The sequence below is a fragment of the Syngnathus acus genome, chromosome 4 (genome assembly GCF_901709675.1).
Source record: "Syngnathus acus chromosome 4, fSynAcu1.2, whole genome shotgun sequence".
NCBI classification, from domain to species: Eukaryota; Metazoa; Chordata; class Actinopteri; order Syngnathiformes; family Syngnathidae; genus Syngnathus; species Syngnathus acus.
Genome location: NC_051090.1, coordinates 4,392,253 through 4,410,542, shown reverse-complemented (window position 1 = coordinate 4,410,542; position 18,290 = coordinate 4,392,253). Strand labels below are relative to the sequence as shown.

The following is an 18,290-nucleotide window of genomic DNA, read 5'->3' as shown; positions in this document are numbered from 1 at the left end:
AGCATACTGTAATTGCACACAAGCGCCACACGACGTCGCTAAAGTACCAGCCAAGCACGCATACAGTTGAATGTGGCGCTGACTTTTTTCTCGTTTAATAAGGAGCATATTGATGAAATGTATGTGTGTTGCTATGAAGATGTGAGCCACATGGACTCTTCCCCCAACACACAGGCACACATGAAGCCTCGAGGGGCTATGTTGACTAGAATAGCTCAGCAGTTATAGTCGTAAAAGCAAATTAAAGCTTGGCTCGTACCTTTATTGCAGCCCAGGGAATTTTAATGCTGAACAGAATTCATGCAAACATTTATTTCCATATTTTGGGAGCGTGTATGAAAATTTCCAACAGAGTTGTTGCTGCTAATCAAAATGTGGAACTATTTGTATCCTCTTATATTACAGTCACCTTATATTTCTGAGTTTATTGTCACAGTCTATCACAGTAAACGTAATGAAGCATTCAATCAACCACATTTTTAATGATGTATTTTGTGTATGATTAGGTTAAATCAACATTGTTCTAAAGGAAAGCACCTAACCAAAAGTAGAAAAGGTAGTTTTCATTTCAAAGCACCGTTCACTTATTCTCTTCTCTTGGACTGGTGTGCTTTTGTGGTTCCAGGTTGATTGTTTTTCGCCTTGAAGACTTGCCAGATGCTCAGGCAGCCACATGAAGAGGGTGAAATCCTTTGCCTGGGTTGCAGATCATTTACTGGGTATGCGTGGGAGACGTGTTGACAAAGTACGAGTAAAAGTAGTACACAAGCAGTAGTACACAAGCATTGCTCATTGAAAATACATTTGACAGTGCCCTAATTTCAAACAGTCCAGTTATTCACATGAATGATGGTGAGGGCAAAAAGCCCAAAAAGCTGCACAGTGGACACTTTGAAGAGACTCCAACTTCCAATCAGTGTCTGAGGAGCGACTATGGCAGCTTGAAAAATTCATCTAAGGACTTTGGGAACACTCCAGTTGGCTGATGAGCATCCACACCCAGTTGTTTGTGTTGTTCAGGGCGTAGTAATGCGCCGCTCAAGCTGAGTCATCGTCCTTTTTGACAGGACGGGAAAAATCTTAGTAAGGCTTAGGCCAACAAATCGTAGTTGTTATTCACGTTTCGTTCCAATACTTTTGCACATACGTTGTCCTGAGTTGTTTTCACACATCTCGATGTACGTACCAGGAAATAAAAGCTAAACTTTTGTGTCATGTTCTTATTTTGATGCAAGAACCAAAATGTCTTCACAAACAAGAACTGACCCTGCCGTTCCAATACTTTTGGAGATACCTTGAATCCCAAGGGTGACATACTCCAGGGTCGTTTACCTCACCGTTCCTTCCACAAGACGTGTTTTTTCCAATCCATCTCATCGGACTCATAACGGCGAGATGGAAAGATGTGAAGCGAGAGAAATGGCGTGCGAGTGTAAATACATAAATCACATCGCGACACGCCAGGCCAAGGGCAAATAAACGTTGGACCGAGGTTTCTCCTTTTGGCCACCTTCTTTGGTTGTGAAGTACTTTTGAGCATTTGTTGCTATTTCTTGTACTTCCAATCACCTCAGAACAGAAAAACAACTTAAATGAATGCAGATTATACATTTATTCCAAAAATGTAGACAACATAAAGCTTCTATTTACACAGGGACACACGTGATAGCACCTAGTTGAAGGCACACGCTGATAAAATATCAGCTGAGAACATCGGCGACACCCGCACCTGTGCGTTTGTCTACAGCTGCACGTCAGGGTCGGTCGGTCGGGGTCGAGGGGGGGGGGTCTCTCGCACGACACTTCATCTGGAGCAGCTGTTTGTGCTTGTTTGACAATATTAGTGGCCACTTCTCGGGTCTGCGCCGGACCTGTCGTCGGACGGCCATTTTGGAAACTGACATTGTAACGACAGGGGTGGGCAAAATACGGGTCGGGGGCCACATAAGGCGTTTTGATTAGGAAGGATCCTGTAATATTTAATACATTATTGTAGCTGTATTTTTCATTTAAAAAGGTGCGTTAAAATGTACTTAAAACATAAAATATCTGGTTGGTTGATTTATTGTAAATAATAAAAAATCAAATATAAAATAACACATTTAACAGTTATACTATATATACTATAGAGATACAGTATAAATAGATATAAATACTATATACTATTATATAATAATCTAATTATATAATATTATATAGGCTATATAGTATAATCCTATCAAATGTGGCCCCTTGAGCACAAATATGCCCACCCCTGCTTAAGACCAACACAATTATACGACAATAAAAATATTTTTCATACACTTACATACAAACACACCTTTATAAAACAGATCCTTCGCAATCTTAAGATAGAGCACGTGCGGCTCAAAGTGGCAAGCAGGGTGATTGCACTAAAAATAGAGAAGGAAAATTTACAATAAATTAACAGTTGTTGTTTTTTTAAATGTCTCATTCTTACATTTGACTCTAAAATATTTTTGTTGGGCAATATGGTAGTGGTATATGCACAAAGCTTTACAAATCCACATTGCAGTCCGTTCTCACTCGCAGCCCGTGAGTAGAAAAAGATGGTCAACTGCACTCACGCAAACATGCACAGACACACACACACAGACACACACACAGACACACAAACCAATCTACCAATAGGGCTGAATGGGCAAGTCTGCCTTCACAAATGTAAGAATGCAGCGCTCCCACGTCATTTGCGAGTCTTTGCCTTCGACGACGCCTCCGGGAGAACGAGGAGGCTTTACGAAGAGGAGGAGACCTCCTGGTTCAGTCTAGTGGTCGTGAGAAGCAGATGGCAGGCGAGTGGTTGACTCGAGAAAATGACTCGCCCGCCCGTTAATGGTGCTGGTGTTGAGGGCGTACCGTGCGGGCGGCTCACACCGGGTGGCAGTTGTAATGGTTGTTGTGCTCCGACTCGACAAACTGCAGGCTGGGCTTCCTTTCCGGCTCCTCGCTTTCGGCGTGATCGGGCTTGGCACGGCGCGGAGGACGCTTCTTGAAAAAGTCCGACACGAAGCGCACCTGCGACACACAGCCAATCATTTTCTTGTATTATTTCTAGTCTTGTAAAATTAAAACTATACAGTTGTGTGAAGAGGGCAAGCTGGGAAAGTGTGATCAAGTATGTCTGGCGCTCTCACGCACACCTGAGGGGAACACACGCATACGGAAAGCAGCGGTCGTAAAGCGCGAGGCCCTCGAGAGAATCTAATTGCATGCAGCACCATGAAGGCCAAAGGTGGCCTCTCATTTCCAAAACCTTTACGTAGGTGTGCGCATGTACATTCCTGCTCCATATCAAACTTTTTTTTTTTGACAACCGAGACACTTTTTAACACGCTTTTTGTCCTTGCTAAATTATGACCTTCGCCACGAGACACCGACACTCTGTAATTTCCACAAGATGGTGCTGAGCGTCATTCCAAACAATGAAGAGTTCCAGCTGCGTAAAGTGAGAAGAATGCTTGGAGCCCAATGTGCTAGTCTCACTTCCCGAAATGTACCAGCGAGCAGAAATGAAGCCAACATATTCCTGTGGTGAGAATTGTACAAAACACTGATGTGGACGATCCCACCCAGTCTCGCTACCGTCCGAGGCCTTAAACAAAATAAATAACGACGAAGTCATCGGGGTTTGCTTTGTCGGGATTGACGACGACTATTTTTTTTAGCATCTTTAAACTAAATGTTGGCGTACTTACATTGATCACGGCGACCAGCGCCCCCTGCAGGAGCCCCACCAGCACGTCGCTCCAGTGGTGCTTGTAATCGGAGACGCGCGTGTAGCCCACGTAGATGGCGAAGGCCACCAGGAAGAACTGCACGGTGGGCCGCAGGAGTCGCGCCCACTTGGCGACCAGCCGGGCCTGCACGTACAGCTGCGGGCCAACGAGGACGGCGAGATGCAGTTAGTCGGCTTGCATTTAAAAAGTCCCTGTCCTGGACTTGTCTGCCTCACTCATCAAATCACAACAAATTTGGTCCAAGTAAGAATATTCAAGCATGTCATCAATTTGCTTACCGCGAGGAAGAGCATGCAGTACATGCCGAAAGACGAGTGGCCAGAGTAGAAGGACAACCTGGAAACAAAAGAAAGAAAATATTCATCCATTTGGCCTAAAACGAACATCACGTGGTCATCCTACCTGGACTCGGTGACGTCCTGAGGATGGCCAGTGCAGTTGATGACCTGCATGTAGCCCGTGCACGCTTTAGGCGCACACACGGCCATGAAGTTAGGCCTGGGCCGACCGATGGTATACTTGGCCAGGTCGGTTAGCGACTGGCTAACGGCGGATCCGAACAGGAAGGTGCCCACCACCTTGTAGAGGGCGGCCACGTACTGGTTGAAGTCGGAATTGGAGTAAATCCTTTTGCTGTACACCAGATACGCTTCACCCGATGAGATCTGATGAGGCAAAATCGGGAAATTATATGGAGTGCGTTTTGAGAAGGGACGGAGAAAAGCGCAGACGTACGATGACGACGGTGCAGGAGATGGTGACGGCGGCCAGCATGCCGTGGCTGATGGTGTCCGTTTTGACCGGGTACTTGATGCTTTCGTCGTCGCAGTACACGCCCCTCTGGTAAGGTGTGTAGATGATGGTCATGACGATGAAGGGCAGTGCCGCTGCAAAATAAACAAATTTGAGACTTATGACCTCAACAGATTAGTGAGGAATACCGTTGGTGCAGGTGTTCCGAATAAAGTGGCTAATGGATTCCACACGATCCCAAGGCAAACAGTCACACTCAACGCAAGAAAAACAGCTCAGTGTGATTTTCTGTATATAGTTGGACCCCTTCCCGCTTTCTTTCAAGTATTGCCGTGCAGCTGGCATGATGAAAGAGGGTCAAAAGCCTGATTAGAACACCACCGAAAAATAAACCATCCAGTCCGTGCGGAAGTCCGCCCTCACGCCCTTCATCATAATATTAGTGCAATATAAAAACGCTGACATCAAGTATGCCGATACTGTAAGTGGAGGGGAAAAAAAAAAAAAAAAAGCTCCGATACTACTACACTGATAAAAGTTGACCAGCTTGATATAAATTCCCAGCAGGTGGCACTAAATAAACGAAACAATGTGTGTTTTTGTAAAGTTCAGAAGAGTATCGACCCAAATTCTTTCCAAAAAAAATTCCCAGAGTGGCCCTGACTATCTTTAGTGTACAAAGGGCAACCCCATGACCTACTATATGAATACCATGCAGTGTCTGCGTGTTGTCTCGTTTCCACAGTGATGACTGCTGACATTTGATTAGGAGCTCAGTGGCAACAAGCAGCACAAGTGTCCCTCAGACACTATCAAGACCAAAAGTACAAAACACAAGCTTTGTGTGTGCTAAGGGGAGCAAAACAATAAGTTCTTTATAGGCTCATGTCACTGGGCAACCTTGGCGCCATGCACTTCGGCCCAACATGCACAGTTTTGCCTTGACGCATCAGTCTTACGAGGCAACAAGTCAGATGTTAACTCTTTCTTCCCTTGGAGGATAGAAAAGGAAGAAGGAGAAAGAAGCAAGCCATTTTCAACAAAAATAAATAAATTAAATAAAAAAAAAAAACATCTTTTCTGTCAGTCTGACCAATGGTATAATTATTTTTTTTAAAAATCCAAAAATGACAAAATTGTAATCAAATTGTTTGGCCTAGAAAAATAAAAAAATGAAAATAGTCTATTATATTTTGAATAAATGTTTGGATTTTGCATTCACGACTCCCGCTCGTCGTCTCATTTTCTGTAAACGTTTGCCGTAGCGCCGCCAACTTCCTGTTTGTGTCACAATATACAGCACATGGCTGGAAAGCGACATCCTGTCTGCAGGTACGCCAGGGATTTAGGGCTGTAGCTTTTGGATGGTCCGCCACCTCTGCATTCTCTGTCTCCAGCTGGCTAACCGAGGGAGGCAGAGTTGGGGGGGTGGCGCATCATAAAATGATACCAGAGCAGCCTGCTTTTACTTCCAACTATATTTCATGTGCACTGACTTCCAAAAATGACTTCAGAAATTTCCAGAGTGCTGACTCTGGGACTGTCTGTGGCAAAACATGACATCAGCCAACACTAATGCCGAGTGTTTGCCGTGAAACTCGACTGCTTGAGCACATCATTTATTAAAAGGTACCAACGAGAACGTTGGCCAAAATTGTTAGTTTGCTTTTTTTTTTTAAAAGCATTGTAAATGTCACTTTAATTTTGTGGATGAGTTATGATGACGCCTAAAAATACTTTAATGGGTTTTCTGTTAAATACTTTGGAAAAATGATGACCTTCATGACAGAGTGGACAGCTATTCAAAAGCAACTTTCTTCTATAGACATTTTGTTTGCCATAGAATAAAATGTAATTGCACATCCACTACAGTAGGTGGCAGTGGAGCTCTTATTTATTTAGTCTATTATTATTTTTCATTTAATTCAGGCAAATTGACGCACTTCAATTTTTTCTGTAACAGAGCAAAAAATGTAGATTTTTCTTTTTGTGTTCCTTGATGTTAACCAGATGTGTACAGTACTTTTAAATAAATAAAGTTAATAAATTAAGTACATTTAAAAGATATCTGTCACGACACTGAACATCTATTCAGGCATTGACAGTAAAGACTCCAACGTCTACGGAATGCTTTTGTTGGCAAATAGTACAAGATGCCACCCCAAGCAAATTGCTCAAAATCATGCGCAGACACAGAGCGGCGGCAGCGGGTCAAAAATAGACCCATCTGAAGACAAACTGGGCCTCCAAGAGACCACGAGACAAGCCCGCAAGACGGAGAGACACCACTTAAAGAGCGAGGCCTCGGTCTCAGTGGAGCTTAACTCAGACATCTCGCTGACAGCGTGGATCGACTTGATAGAAAAGGCAGAAGCGTCTCTCGGGATGGGAGTGCTGGAATGTGGCCAGGCTAATCTCCTGCAAACGGGGAGGTCTGTTAGAAGGCACAGGATGTTGGGATCAGGCGTTCCTTCCCGCACAAAGGCAGACTCATTTTTGACTTGTGGTTAAAAAAAAAAAAAAAAAAAAGCATGTTATTATGAATAAAGTTAGACTATTTCACAAGAAGTAGGAGTGTTAGCTTCTTTAGGAATAAGTCTAAAAATATATAAAGTTTCTTCAAAGGAAAAATACTCCTACAAGAATGACACGGCAAAGAAAATGTAATTTTTTTTTCCTTTTTGAAATATTTACTTAAAAATTTTAATTGAATAGAGGTGTGAAATTCAGGGGGTATTTTTGAGGGTGAAAAGAAAAATGTAATATCACTGGAAAAGTTACAATGTTGCAAGAAAGTCATTAAAAGAAAAAAAAACAAGTCATATGTAAATAAAGTTGCAGTTTGGAAATTTGAATAAGACTACATTACAAAACTATAATGACTTTCGAATTAATATGAAAAAAAATTGTAGCATCAACTATTTTCACGACTATAAATACACCTGTATATAAATGTAATGCAATCGTTGGAAGTTGTGACGGTAACGCAGGGGGAAAAAAAGTATCCCGTCCCTCTCATTGACATCCTCCACTCTGTTTTTATCTTATTCATTCTCGCCCGCCTGTTATTGTCTTGAGCCCAGCATCCACCCACACACTTGTCGCTCTCGTGTAAATATAGAGGAAGCTCCATTTAGAAACGCACATGTGCAATTACGCCGGACTTTGGGGACCGCAGTGGCACGTCGCCGCCCGGATGTTTATTCCCCATTTCCATCTGGCGCCCCAACCTGCAGCACCTGCGCAACCGTACCAAGGACATCCATTAGTTTTCAATTTTCACCGAAGCGCCAACGCTCATATACTTGGCACTCGGCAGTGAGAAGGTCACATGTCGTTTCCAAGCGTGGTTTGCCAGACCCATAACAAAATGATTTTTTTTTTCTTTTTTTTACTGGCTGGTGGTTTGGCAAAGATTTGCTGACGTTGTTAAAACCATTCCTGGTTACACAAAAAAAATGGGCATGTCGCACCAATCACCTTGCAAAATAACAACACTGTGGAGTAAAGTGTGAAATATCCTCCAATGTTTTGTTTTTTTTAGCAACTTTGAATGATTTGGATTCAATTAGCCAACACCACACCAGTCTGGACGTGATGATCACACAAGAATCAGCTCGACTGGAACATCTAACTCTAATCCAATATGTCGGTTAACTGCTTTTTCCAGAGAAGGAATTAGTAGATGGTTCTGAGAGGAGGCACGTATCTGGATTGATTGGGTGAGGTTGTCTAAGGGTCAGGGGGCGTATTTGCATTTGGGCCTCTTTCATCACTGATTCCAGCATGCGTAAGTAAAGCATGAGCAAACATTTTAAAGGCGACGTGGAGCAACAACCCGACTCCCCCTCTTCCCCGACAGTCTCGGCCCGAGTTGGCCTGACTCAGGCGGAAGGTATGTGCTGAGCCTTCACTAGTGGCCTCTGGAATTCCAATTCAGTGGAGGAACGCCCAACTTCAACAGTCACAGCAAATCCTGCTGCTGCCCATTCTTTTTTTATTTTTAATCCCCGCTGCTTTCGCCCGGGCCATCATTCTCGTATGCTAAGCTGCGGGAGGAGGCGTCGGGTGGTGGCGAGGTCGTCCGAGGGCTGCCAGTCAATGAATCGTCTGCGTTTGCTCAAAAAAAGCATCTGAGGTAGAGGGATGGAATGAAAGAAGCGGGCCACACAGGTTTAAAACCAAACCACCAAAGTCCACGATAGGAGTTCAAGTAAGCCAGAATGGATATGACTTCAAAGCTACGTAATATACACACACACACACACACACACACACAGTGTGGTCTAATGGAACTATGAGCATGTGACAAGCGTGTATGTGTGTGTGTGTGTGTCTGAGCTCTCAACACGGGTGATCAAAAGCAAACAAAGTGCAAAACTGCCAAGTACTACGCTACGTAACAAAGTTTCTCACGTTTGCTTTATTAATAGCTGCCTAAAAGCATAAATATACCACGTTCGAAAATCACTTCTAATCAAATATTTCAAAGTCATCTTATATTAAACTTAAAAATAATGTGCTTACATTTTGCTGCAATTAAAGCAACTTTAAAGATTTGACCATTTAAAGGGGAAGTCTAGCCCAAACTTTCACAAACTTTCACAACCAATCACGGCTCTCCATTTTTCTGAAGCTGACCTGTGATTGGCTGTGACTTGAGACCTGGCAAATGTGGTGTCATTTTCAGTCGACAGCGAGTGGCAAAATGGCCAACCCTTGAGATGGAGGAAAAACAGATGAATTTTGCGGCTTAAAATCAAATTCCACAAACATAATATTAATCAGAATGCCGTGTTTAGACTCATAGATGTTATTGTGAAAAAAACGTGGGGGATGATGACTTCTTTAAGAATGCGATACTTGCTTACTAATATAATAATCTTAACACAGCACTTATTTATGTATTTGTCCTAGTGGTGTTGCCATATGACTCCGTGTCATGCTACTATTAAGGGAGTGCTGTAATCAAAACACAACAAAAGCACTTAACACCATCCTTCTTCGGCGCTATAGTGTAGTCACTACATCAATTTAATTCTCACACACTTGTCTGATCATTCGTATTGAAACGCGCTGATCTCTATATGCAAGATTATTGTGCGCCAATCCCACCCAAAGGTTCCATACTTGCTACCCATACAAGAGTGCGCCACTGGAAACATAACAGTGAGGGAAAAAGACGACGTTTGGCCCCTAAAGGAACAAGCGTGTCTTCGGTTTCCATGACGCTGCTCTCCTGAGGAAAAACTATTCCCACCAAGATGGCTCCCTGAGAACGCTGGAGGAGCTATCTTCCCAACACTCTGGCCTCTGGGAATTAGCTGCAGCACCACCAATTAAAAATGTTTGCATTTTGTTATGAAAGCCCTTTGGAGAGACAAACAGTGAAAAGTATAGTTCGTGGGAGTAACGAATATACCGATAACGTTGTACAGAGATTGTACTTCGGAAATGTGTGACTCCATACGTGTAATCATTTGGAATGTGGGTGTGTACATGATGTGTTTCCGCTTTGAACACCCAGAGTACAACTGTGCCAAATAAATGACAACAATAGCCTGGGAGAGGTAAACCCCGACGTTGCCTAGAGTTGCAACCAACACCCTACTCACTATCTGTGTACAATTACAATGCAGGCACACTTCACAACAAATATCCACAGGTTAAGTTTCAAACTTATTTTAAAACACGTACCTGAAAAATAAATGGCTCAGCGATTTGCGGTGACGACTCTCCGTCATTTCCAACGTTTCGCCTCCCCAACACACAAAGCTTGTCTCAGCCGATATGCACCACTTCTTTATATGCTTACTTGGGAACGGTTACTGTACTATTACGATTTTTGGATTAATGGCAAGAGGAAATGAAACAGATGGCAATGTTGTTATAAAAAATAAACAAAACGGGATATGGGACTCTGAACACAGTCATTCAGTGGCGTGGCTGTTTGACATGGGCAGGTCCAACTATGATGACACAAAGGAATCACACCCAGAATGGAAGTGCTGCTTTTTCCACTCTATAATTTCCTTCACCAAGCAAAATGCAACAAAACGGAATGTTTTGACTTCCAAAAAATACATTCCATGACTAAAAAAGATAGAATGGAAATGTTACAGTGAGAGAACACATGCAAACAAAAACTACGGACCAAACCGGAAAAGTATTTTGTGCCCATAAGCGCCGTCGGTCAATTTAATTACACACTATGTCAAGCCATTATTGCACGGTCTTGTCAACCTCACTTACGCTTATGTGTGTGTGTGTGTGTGTGTGTGTTGACCGGATGCAGCAAGAGAATAACAGAGCACAAGATGCAGGATACGTATGCATTATTAATATAATATTTATATCTTCTCGGCAAGAGCCCAGCAATCAATTGAAATTTTAACTTCCAATATTTTGCAGTTTGCATTGCCTGTGTCGTTCAACTGTAATAAGAGTATGAGAGAGCAAGAAATGCAATCACAATCATATTAATTTGCCCGAAGCTAAAGTCAGAAAGAGTACAGTAATTGGTTTAGTATGTGTTTTGCTTTTTTTTTTTTTTTTAAACAATAACATTTTGGTACAAATTATTTGCAGGACACACAGGGTACGACTGACAGTTGCCCTGGGATTTGTTAGGAAGCAGAAACATGCCAACTGCATACATACAATACAAAATTTTATATTTCGTGGGAGTCACGCAATGCTGAAGCTGGAAGTGGAACGTCCCTGGTTAGATTCTTGGCAAAGAAAAATGGAATATCACATTTCCATAAACAAACATTCCAGCTTCCTGCTCTGTCCACTCCACCGAGGAGGAGAATGAAGAATCGTTTGGGGAAAGTGGATCATATACAGAAGAATAGCCGACCAGCATTTCCATTGCAGAGTCAAATCCAGACCATCGGGTGCGTGTTGGTGTGTGTGCAAAATAACGAAAAACATTCCATAATAACTGTCATTACACACATCTGGCTGTAAAAAGAATTCGAAGCAGACTCACCGACGAGCACGCACAGGACATCCATGAGCACGTAGAGCTTCTTCTTCACACTCTTCATGTTGCTTCGCCGTCGTTTCAACTTTGGAATTATAAAACAAGCTCAAACGGTACCTGTAAACGCGTCCATTCTGCTCGGCTTTGCGACATAACAACAAAAACGCAACCTGCACTACGGGTTCTTCCGGGGCTGTCTCGCATTTACCTGTGCGCGTAAACAAACACTAGTGCTCGTCTGTGTCAAAAAGTGTAGGGAAAGGTCGTAAAAATATGAAGTGGGAATTATTTTAAAAAAAAGAGTCCCCTTTGCGTTCTGGGATATTTTAAAAGAGAGTCCACATAGAGCGTCCAAACATGTTTCGAGTCCACGCAATTGTGGAGAGCAAATCACAGGACTGAAGTACAGCACACGGCGACCCTGGGCACCTCCTCCTTTACGTCTCCATTATTACCTTTTCCCTCCCATTTTCCTGTTTTATGCCTTCATTGAGGAGCAAGAGGCGGAAGGTGGAGACTGCAAATACTAAATTAAAAAATTAATTAAATTACAAATAAAGATTGTCACAAAATAGATGAGCTGAATCATAAAAAAAAAAAATTGGGGGGTTATTATTTTATAAATCCGTATCACCCGGGGAGTGGGGGAATATGAGGTCATGGCATGTCAGATTACGTCACATCAACAAAACGAGATTGATTAAAGTGAGAAAAATGATTAGAAAAGAAAAACGGGGAAAAATAAAATAACTAATACTCCAATGAAGACAAGATCAAATTAATTACAAAAAACGTGCCAAGTATCACCAAATTTGATAAGTTTCACATATTTTCGCATTTTGCTGTAAATGTGCACAATGTTGGTCAAGTGAAAAATTAAATTGATAAGTGTCAGATTGTAAGGGGTTCTAGTGAAAGAATTCATTTCAAATGTATTTTTTCTGCCCCCTGCTGGAATTTCTCAGTAATAAAGGAATTGGATTACATCTTGACATTACAATGCTGAAACTAATCAGCACATGCTTTGAGCATTTATTTTTTAGCCATCTCCCTCATCACATGCCTGACACGGACACCAAAACGCTCTACTTACAAATTTGATCTGTATAAACCAGTTGATTGACATCATCTGCTTAAGCTTAACTGCCTTCTGCAGTTTGCCAAATATTTGGAAATGATAACTCCTGTCAAACCCTTTCCAATTAAATTAAGGCAGCATAACTACTTGTCTTCTATCATCATGTAATAGCATCTCTTTATTTTTTTTACAAAATATAATAATTATTAACAAACGCCCGGAGTAGTACAATACATACATTGCAAAAAATCAAAACAAGTGAAAGTATAAGAAACAGTTCTGCTCACATCAGGCCTTGTCCATCACCTCCTTAGTGTAAACTCAAACGTCCATCTGACTCGCTTCACTGTTGTCACAGGAAGATCTCAAACATGCACAGACAGCAAAGAAAAACAAATAAATAGAAGAGATAAAAGATGACAAGACGTCACGTTAACAACCAACAACGTTCATCAACTCCTTGAAACGTTTGCTTTGCTTCTTCAGATCCGGAACGGGACGACAATAAAATTTAAGTAAGGGTCCAATAAAACAAGAACAATCACAAAAATCAACGTCAATACTAAATCATCATGAGTTGGGGGTGATCCAAAGTGAACAGCCTCAATCAATCATTTATGACGACAGTCAAAATCTTAACGTCACTGTAATGTGTTTTATTCTTATTTAATTGTAGGCATCGACTGAGTATTATTTATGTCCCTCCAGTTTAGACCCGAAGTTATATTCTGAGCTAGTCCACATCATGACCAGTGTACATTCTAAGGTAGTCTGGTTTTGAGATAATCCGGGGCATTTACCTGCACATTTACCTAACCTTGGGTATAATATTGGCCTGTTGAGTTTACACCTTGGATTATATTCTGACGATAAAACATTGAATGAATGTTGGAAAAAAAAAATCCCACGCACTAACTTTGTGACACTTCATTTGTGACATTTTCAAACACTTCCTCAACATACACAGTGAGAATGTTGCAAGCAGCTGGCGCAACGGTATGAGTCAGTGGCGTGGAACAAAAAAAAAATGATGATTTCATGACAATCCCAAAATAATCTAGAACTACATCTGCTGTCGACATAAGGACAGAGGAGGAAAGCACAAGCCAACAGAGAACAGCGCCAAACAGAGAGCGGATGACAGAGCACAAAAAAAAAGGCCGTTTGTGTTGAAATAAAGTGATCTTTGTGTGAAAGGACTCAGAGCAGCAACAATCAGTGCCGAGGATGCGTCACTCTCACGGCTCCAAAGCCGTGACATTCTGGAAGTTTTTCATTTGTTCTGTTTGCTTCACCAGTCTAAGATCGCTTCTGTATTCAAACAGAATTCTCCCAAGTGCTTTCACTGAAGTGAGTCAAAGGGAGATAAATGCAGAGGAGGAGGACAGGAAGTCATGAGATGGGGAAGAGGAGGCACGCAGCAGGTGAGGTCCCACCTGCATGCGACGGGGGAGTCGGTCACGTTACCAGCTGCGCCGCAGACCTCGGGGAGAAACGGACTGTCACGCGTGTGGAACTGGAAGAAGCCCTGTCGATGGTCTTGGAGCTCCGGACCTGCCCCGACGGCAGAGAAGCGAGCCCCCTGATTGGACGAGGCAGGCAGAGGGAAGGGGCAGTCAACCAGGTTCTGCGGACGGCTAACGTTGCCCGTCTGCGGTTCTTCGTCTGGAGGAGAGAGCAAAATGTAAGCCAAGTGGGGTTGGGGGGGGAGGAAGGAGCGTGACAACCACTGATGGACTTTTAGCCTTATTCATTGAACTGGACAAACAAAAACAAATGCAACATGAAAACACTCACAAGGGAACATGAAGAAGACTTCCTGACATCACTCACTCAACACACAAATATGAGCATGCAAGTGTCATCGCGACAGGGTTGACAAGCCTCCCCCGTTCTTTACCTGCAGGCTGCAGCCTGCTTTGTGTAGGCCAGACCGCACCGAGGTCACGGCTTTAAGAGAAAGCGGGGGGTCCGTCTGCGCCGAGGGCGGCCCTCCTCTTCTGGAGCGCCGTGTCAAAAAGGGGTGAGGCATGCAAGCGTGCGCGCGCAGAGACACAAAACGAGAATGGGGGGGGGAAAGAAATGCAAAAATGATTCAGAAAGGAAGACAGCAAATGCTTGAACAAAAAAAAAAAAAACTGTGATGAAAACTGACATGGTATGTAAACAATTTCAATTATGGAAGTCTTAATTGAAACTTTCAAGGTTTTTACCTTGTTTGTCCAGTTCTAGGCTCGACTGCCGAGGTAAAGGAGGCGGCAGTTTTCCGGAGCTACCGCAAGACAGTAAAGCGGCGGAATTATCGCTTCCCTCCATCTCGCCGGCATACCCGCCATCTTGGTCTCCCTCTTCCCTACGGCACATCAAAACACAGGTAAAGCACAGGGATGCTTCCATCTCACCCAGAATTGAATTCCAGCGTTCAGATAAGGACGAGAAGTTGTTTGGTCACGACTCACATCTTCCCTAACTGCAAGGTGTACTTCTTGCGAGTGATCCTGCAAGCTTGTTGAGTGAAGTAGTCGTGTCTCTCTGACTTCTTCCACCGGTAGTAGTACTCCACACACTCCCCCACAGAGCGGGTCCTTACCTGTAGATAAATAAAAAGTACTTGTGTTGCTAAATGAAAAGGAAAAACAAAGAAACATTTCTTGTCTCTGAAGCACTTACCTTATTAGCCTGGATGAGATGGAAGTTTTTCCCGTAAACTTTATAGCCGAGCTCAAAATTCTTGCACTCCTCCTCACTCCAGCCACAGAGCTCTTCTAAACAAAAGGGCAGAAAAAGTCAGATTGAGCAAAACATGCCGTGTCATGACATTCACCAGTATTTCTTCAGAATGTTTCCTTGAAATGAAAACGGCGTTTCCGTTCTTGTATTTTACCAGTGAACACTTTCACATTAAAGTGCAGTCGTCGCAGTGCCTCCTCCGCGTTAAAGTTGCATCTCAGCAGCTCATACAGCGCCTGGTATCATAAAAAAAAAAAAAAAAAGCCTGGTCAAGATGTTTACTGTACTTAACACATCAAGTTTTATTTTGAAGAAAAAAAAAAGTACTATCCAGCACCTGTTCATCGTCTTGTACGGTGTCGGCACACGTTTGCTTGCATACTGCCCCCTCCTGGCCACGTGGCTTCTGTACATTCATTAAAAAGTGCTCCACTTCCAGCAGCGGCAGAGCACCTGGTCTCCACAACAACTGATCCTCATTGTGGTACGCTGGACACAAGGACGCCAGAGATGTAGAAATAGGAAGTCACCAGCATGGAAGAAGTCAGAAGTTCCTACCTTGTTCCCGGTACGTATAAGGACTGAGGGGAGGGATTATTGCCTGGTACATGGAACCGACCATGATGTCCTGGTGAAGCAAATTCCGTGTGAGACAACTGGAGTGACGGCAAAACGCACCGAACCGTCTTCTGGTGACCAACCTTGTGTTCTTCATTGGAGGGGACAGAGATATTGTCGGGTTCCTCGTCAGATGAGCAGACGGATGCGTCATTGTTTCCAGCTGAGATGCAAAAAAAAAACATGACTTCAAGCCATTCGAATAATTAGCTTTTTAATTTCTAACCCCCTGATGTGTGTGCACCCATGCTTTAAAGTCTTGGGCCACAACATGAACTTACGAGGCAGGTGTTGGAGCAAATCAGAGGTGCTGGAGGTGACTGAAGGGGTGAGATCATCAGCTGATGACTCCACTCCCTCCGTTGCGGCAAAGATGTCTTCGGGGATCTGATTCTGGAGAAGACAGGAAACATTGGAGCTGCAACATGTGGCTTTTTTTTTAAGGTGTGCTGGCCTGAGGGGGGCTGTCACCTTGGCCACTGTCACATCTGGCAGAGCTGCTGAGACGTGACAACTCTGCTTGGCGGGGTCCGGCACTGCAAAGCCATACAGAGCCAGAAGCTCCTCCAAGGGCAGCTCGCTAGCCTACCAAGTAGGACAATAAATGGGAAGAACGAGGAAAAAAACAGAATGTGATCCATTTAGCAGAGGAGGAGCAATGTAACACAACTTGAGCATACAGCCTGAGATTGAGCTGCCATGTTCTGGGGAAGAGGAGATTCTCTCCTTCAACTCCGGAAAATACTTTTTCTCCGGCCCAGTATCTTCATCGCCGTACCTCACGAGCTCAAATGGGATGGAACCTCGGCGGCCAGGTCCACAGGCCCTCGGCCCGCCTATGGACAGGAACAAGCTATCACACACAATACTGTGAAAGGGGAATCTCAAGCCAGCACCGCATGGCTTATCTTTTCTTTCATTTTGCAGTATCAGACATTCCTAAGTTTCATTTGGGAGTGGCATGACTTTTAGAGTGGTTTTTTTTTGTGAGCAAACATCAATGTTTGAAGCCATAGAGCAACAGGAAAAAGGAAACAAAGTCAACTTCACACAGTAGCACACTAGATGAAGAAGCTCCATTGACTACCTTGTGTTATTTTGTTCAACATGGCTCGTTGTCGTGATAAAGTTGAGCTGCTCGCGTTGCGAGTGTGTGTGTGACTAGGGGCGCTTTCCTGCCACTTGGTGCTGAACGCCTCTTCCTTCTCGGCGGATCGCGCGAGAAGGAAATAAAAAGTCAAAATGTCCCACTAAAAAAAGGGGACGACAATGACTAACGCGGACAACTTTTTCCGCCAGTTAAAACTTCACCAAAGCACTCGAACCGCCGTCGTATTTTTCGCCTTGCTTCTTTTGTTTTCGGTTCGGTTCCTTTCGACGGCTTCAACGGAGGAGGAGGGGGAGGAATGGCTCTTTAACGCCGAACGAGAAGCTCGAAACGCCGGGGAGCTTCTCCATTCCTCCCCCTCTACCTCTACTTCCCCGATGTTTAACCCCCGCGTTGCTACGTTTCACCCAGTGCTGCCCTTCCTTCCGCGTTAGTTCGCCGGTCACACCGCCGACACATACGCCGAAGCGTCGTACGTGACTAGCGGCCGTAGTTGGCCCCGGTTTCGCCCGTCGTCTGGGCGACTAGAGCCTCGTTTTCGTCCACTTACCTCCGCCGCCATTCCGTTCCTGCGTGAGCCGACTAGCCCGGATGTTGTAGGTCTGTTGTGTAGCACTGTGCAACGCGACGTGTTACTCACTCAGGTAGTTGTGTACTTGTCCACAAACTTCCCTTTTTTTTTAAATCATCTATTAAAAAACAATATATACACATTTTACACCCCCGACGAGCCTTAGAGCCTTAGTTATTTTAAAACCAGCGTTTCTTCTTTTTTTTGCTAGCTTCCCCCAACTGTATAACCCAGTAGTTAATATTTCCCATTATAAACTACAGTAGTATAGCGTATATTAAAAGATTGCCACAATATTAGCAGAATGATGAAATCGAAGTCTCACTCTAAGTGGCCAAATATTTACACCCATACCAGTATCATGAGCTTCTTGAATTGTGTTTCTTCATTATCTTTTGAATGTACAAACTACATGATTTTAACATTCTGACCCACAACACAACGTTTGTGGGAAAAGTACAACTAGCAAAAACACCTAAATTAAGATTTGAATCGTTTTAATGTAGATAATTTGGCAGGACAAACTGCCTGTGTTTTTGTCCATAATTCATTTGCAGTTAAAAAAAAACAACAAAACCAATTAATGTTAATCAGATACTGTTACAGCAACTTTCAAGATGGCTTTATGTGTCCCTGAATATACTTTTTTTGCTGATTTAAATAAAAAAAACCCGATTTCAAGGTTT

General features: G+C 43.3%; 2 protein-coding genes across 7 annotated transcripts; both read right to left on the bottom strand.

Moving 5' to 3' along the window:
* Positions 1-1,593: 1,593 nt before the first annotated feature.
* plpp2b (phospholipid phosphatase 2b) lies at positions 1,594-11,938 on the bottom strand. 2 transcript variants are annotated; one of them, XM_037249156.1, is made up of 7 exons: positions 11,506-11,938; positions 4,494-4,645; positions 4,161-4,423; positions 4,037-4,094; positions 3,717-3,893; positions 2,878-3,036; positions 1,594-2,786 (listed from the first exon to the last, which is right to left on the bottom strand). In XM_037249156.1, the coding sequence occupies exons 1-6, from the start codon at positions 11,561-11,563 to the stop codon at positions 2,890-2,892; spliced, it is 855 nt and encodes a 284-aa protein (XP_037105051.1). In that variant the 5' UTR covers positions 11,564-11,938; the 3' UTR covers positions 1,594-2,786; positions 2,878-2,889. The 2 variants fall into 2 exon arrangements, with proteins under 2 accessions (XP_037105051.1, XP_037105050.1); XM_037249155.1 differs by having other exon boundaries at positions 1,594-3,036; positions 11,506-11,937.
* Positions 11,939-12,729: 791 nt separating this feature from the next.
* Positions 12,730-17,709, bottom strand: mier2 (mesoderm induction early response 1, family member 2). Of its 5 annotated transcripts, none has more exons than XM_037249153.1 (13): positions 17,584-17,708; positions 16,606-16,761; positions 16,397-16,510; positions 16,207-16,318; positions 16,009-16,088; positions 15,866-15,935; positions 15,645-15,796; positions 15,462-15,543; positions 15,248-15,342; positions 15,037-15,167; positions 14,791-14,930; positions 14,478-14,574; positions 14,105-14,242 (listed from the first exon to the last, which is right to left on the bottom strand). In XM_037249153.1, exons 2-12 carry the CDS (start codon positions 16,624-16,626, stop codon positions 14,522-14,524), a joined length of 1,050 nt encoding a protein of 349 aa, XP_037105048.1. In that variant the 5' UTR covers positions 16,627-16,761; positions 17,584-17,708; the 3' UTR covers positions 14,105-14,242; positions 14,478-14,521. The 5 variants fall into 5 exon arrangements, with proteins under 5 accessions (XP_037105046.1, XP_037105043.1, XP_037105044.1 ...); XM_037249152.1 differs by having other exon boundaries at positions 14,478-14,577; positions 17,584-17,707; XM_037249151.1 differs by lacking the exon at positions 14,478-14,574 and having other exon boundaries at positions 12,730-14,242; positions 15,248-15,339; positions 17,584-17,709.
* Positions 17,710-18,290: the final 581 nt, after the last annotated feature.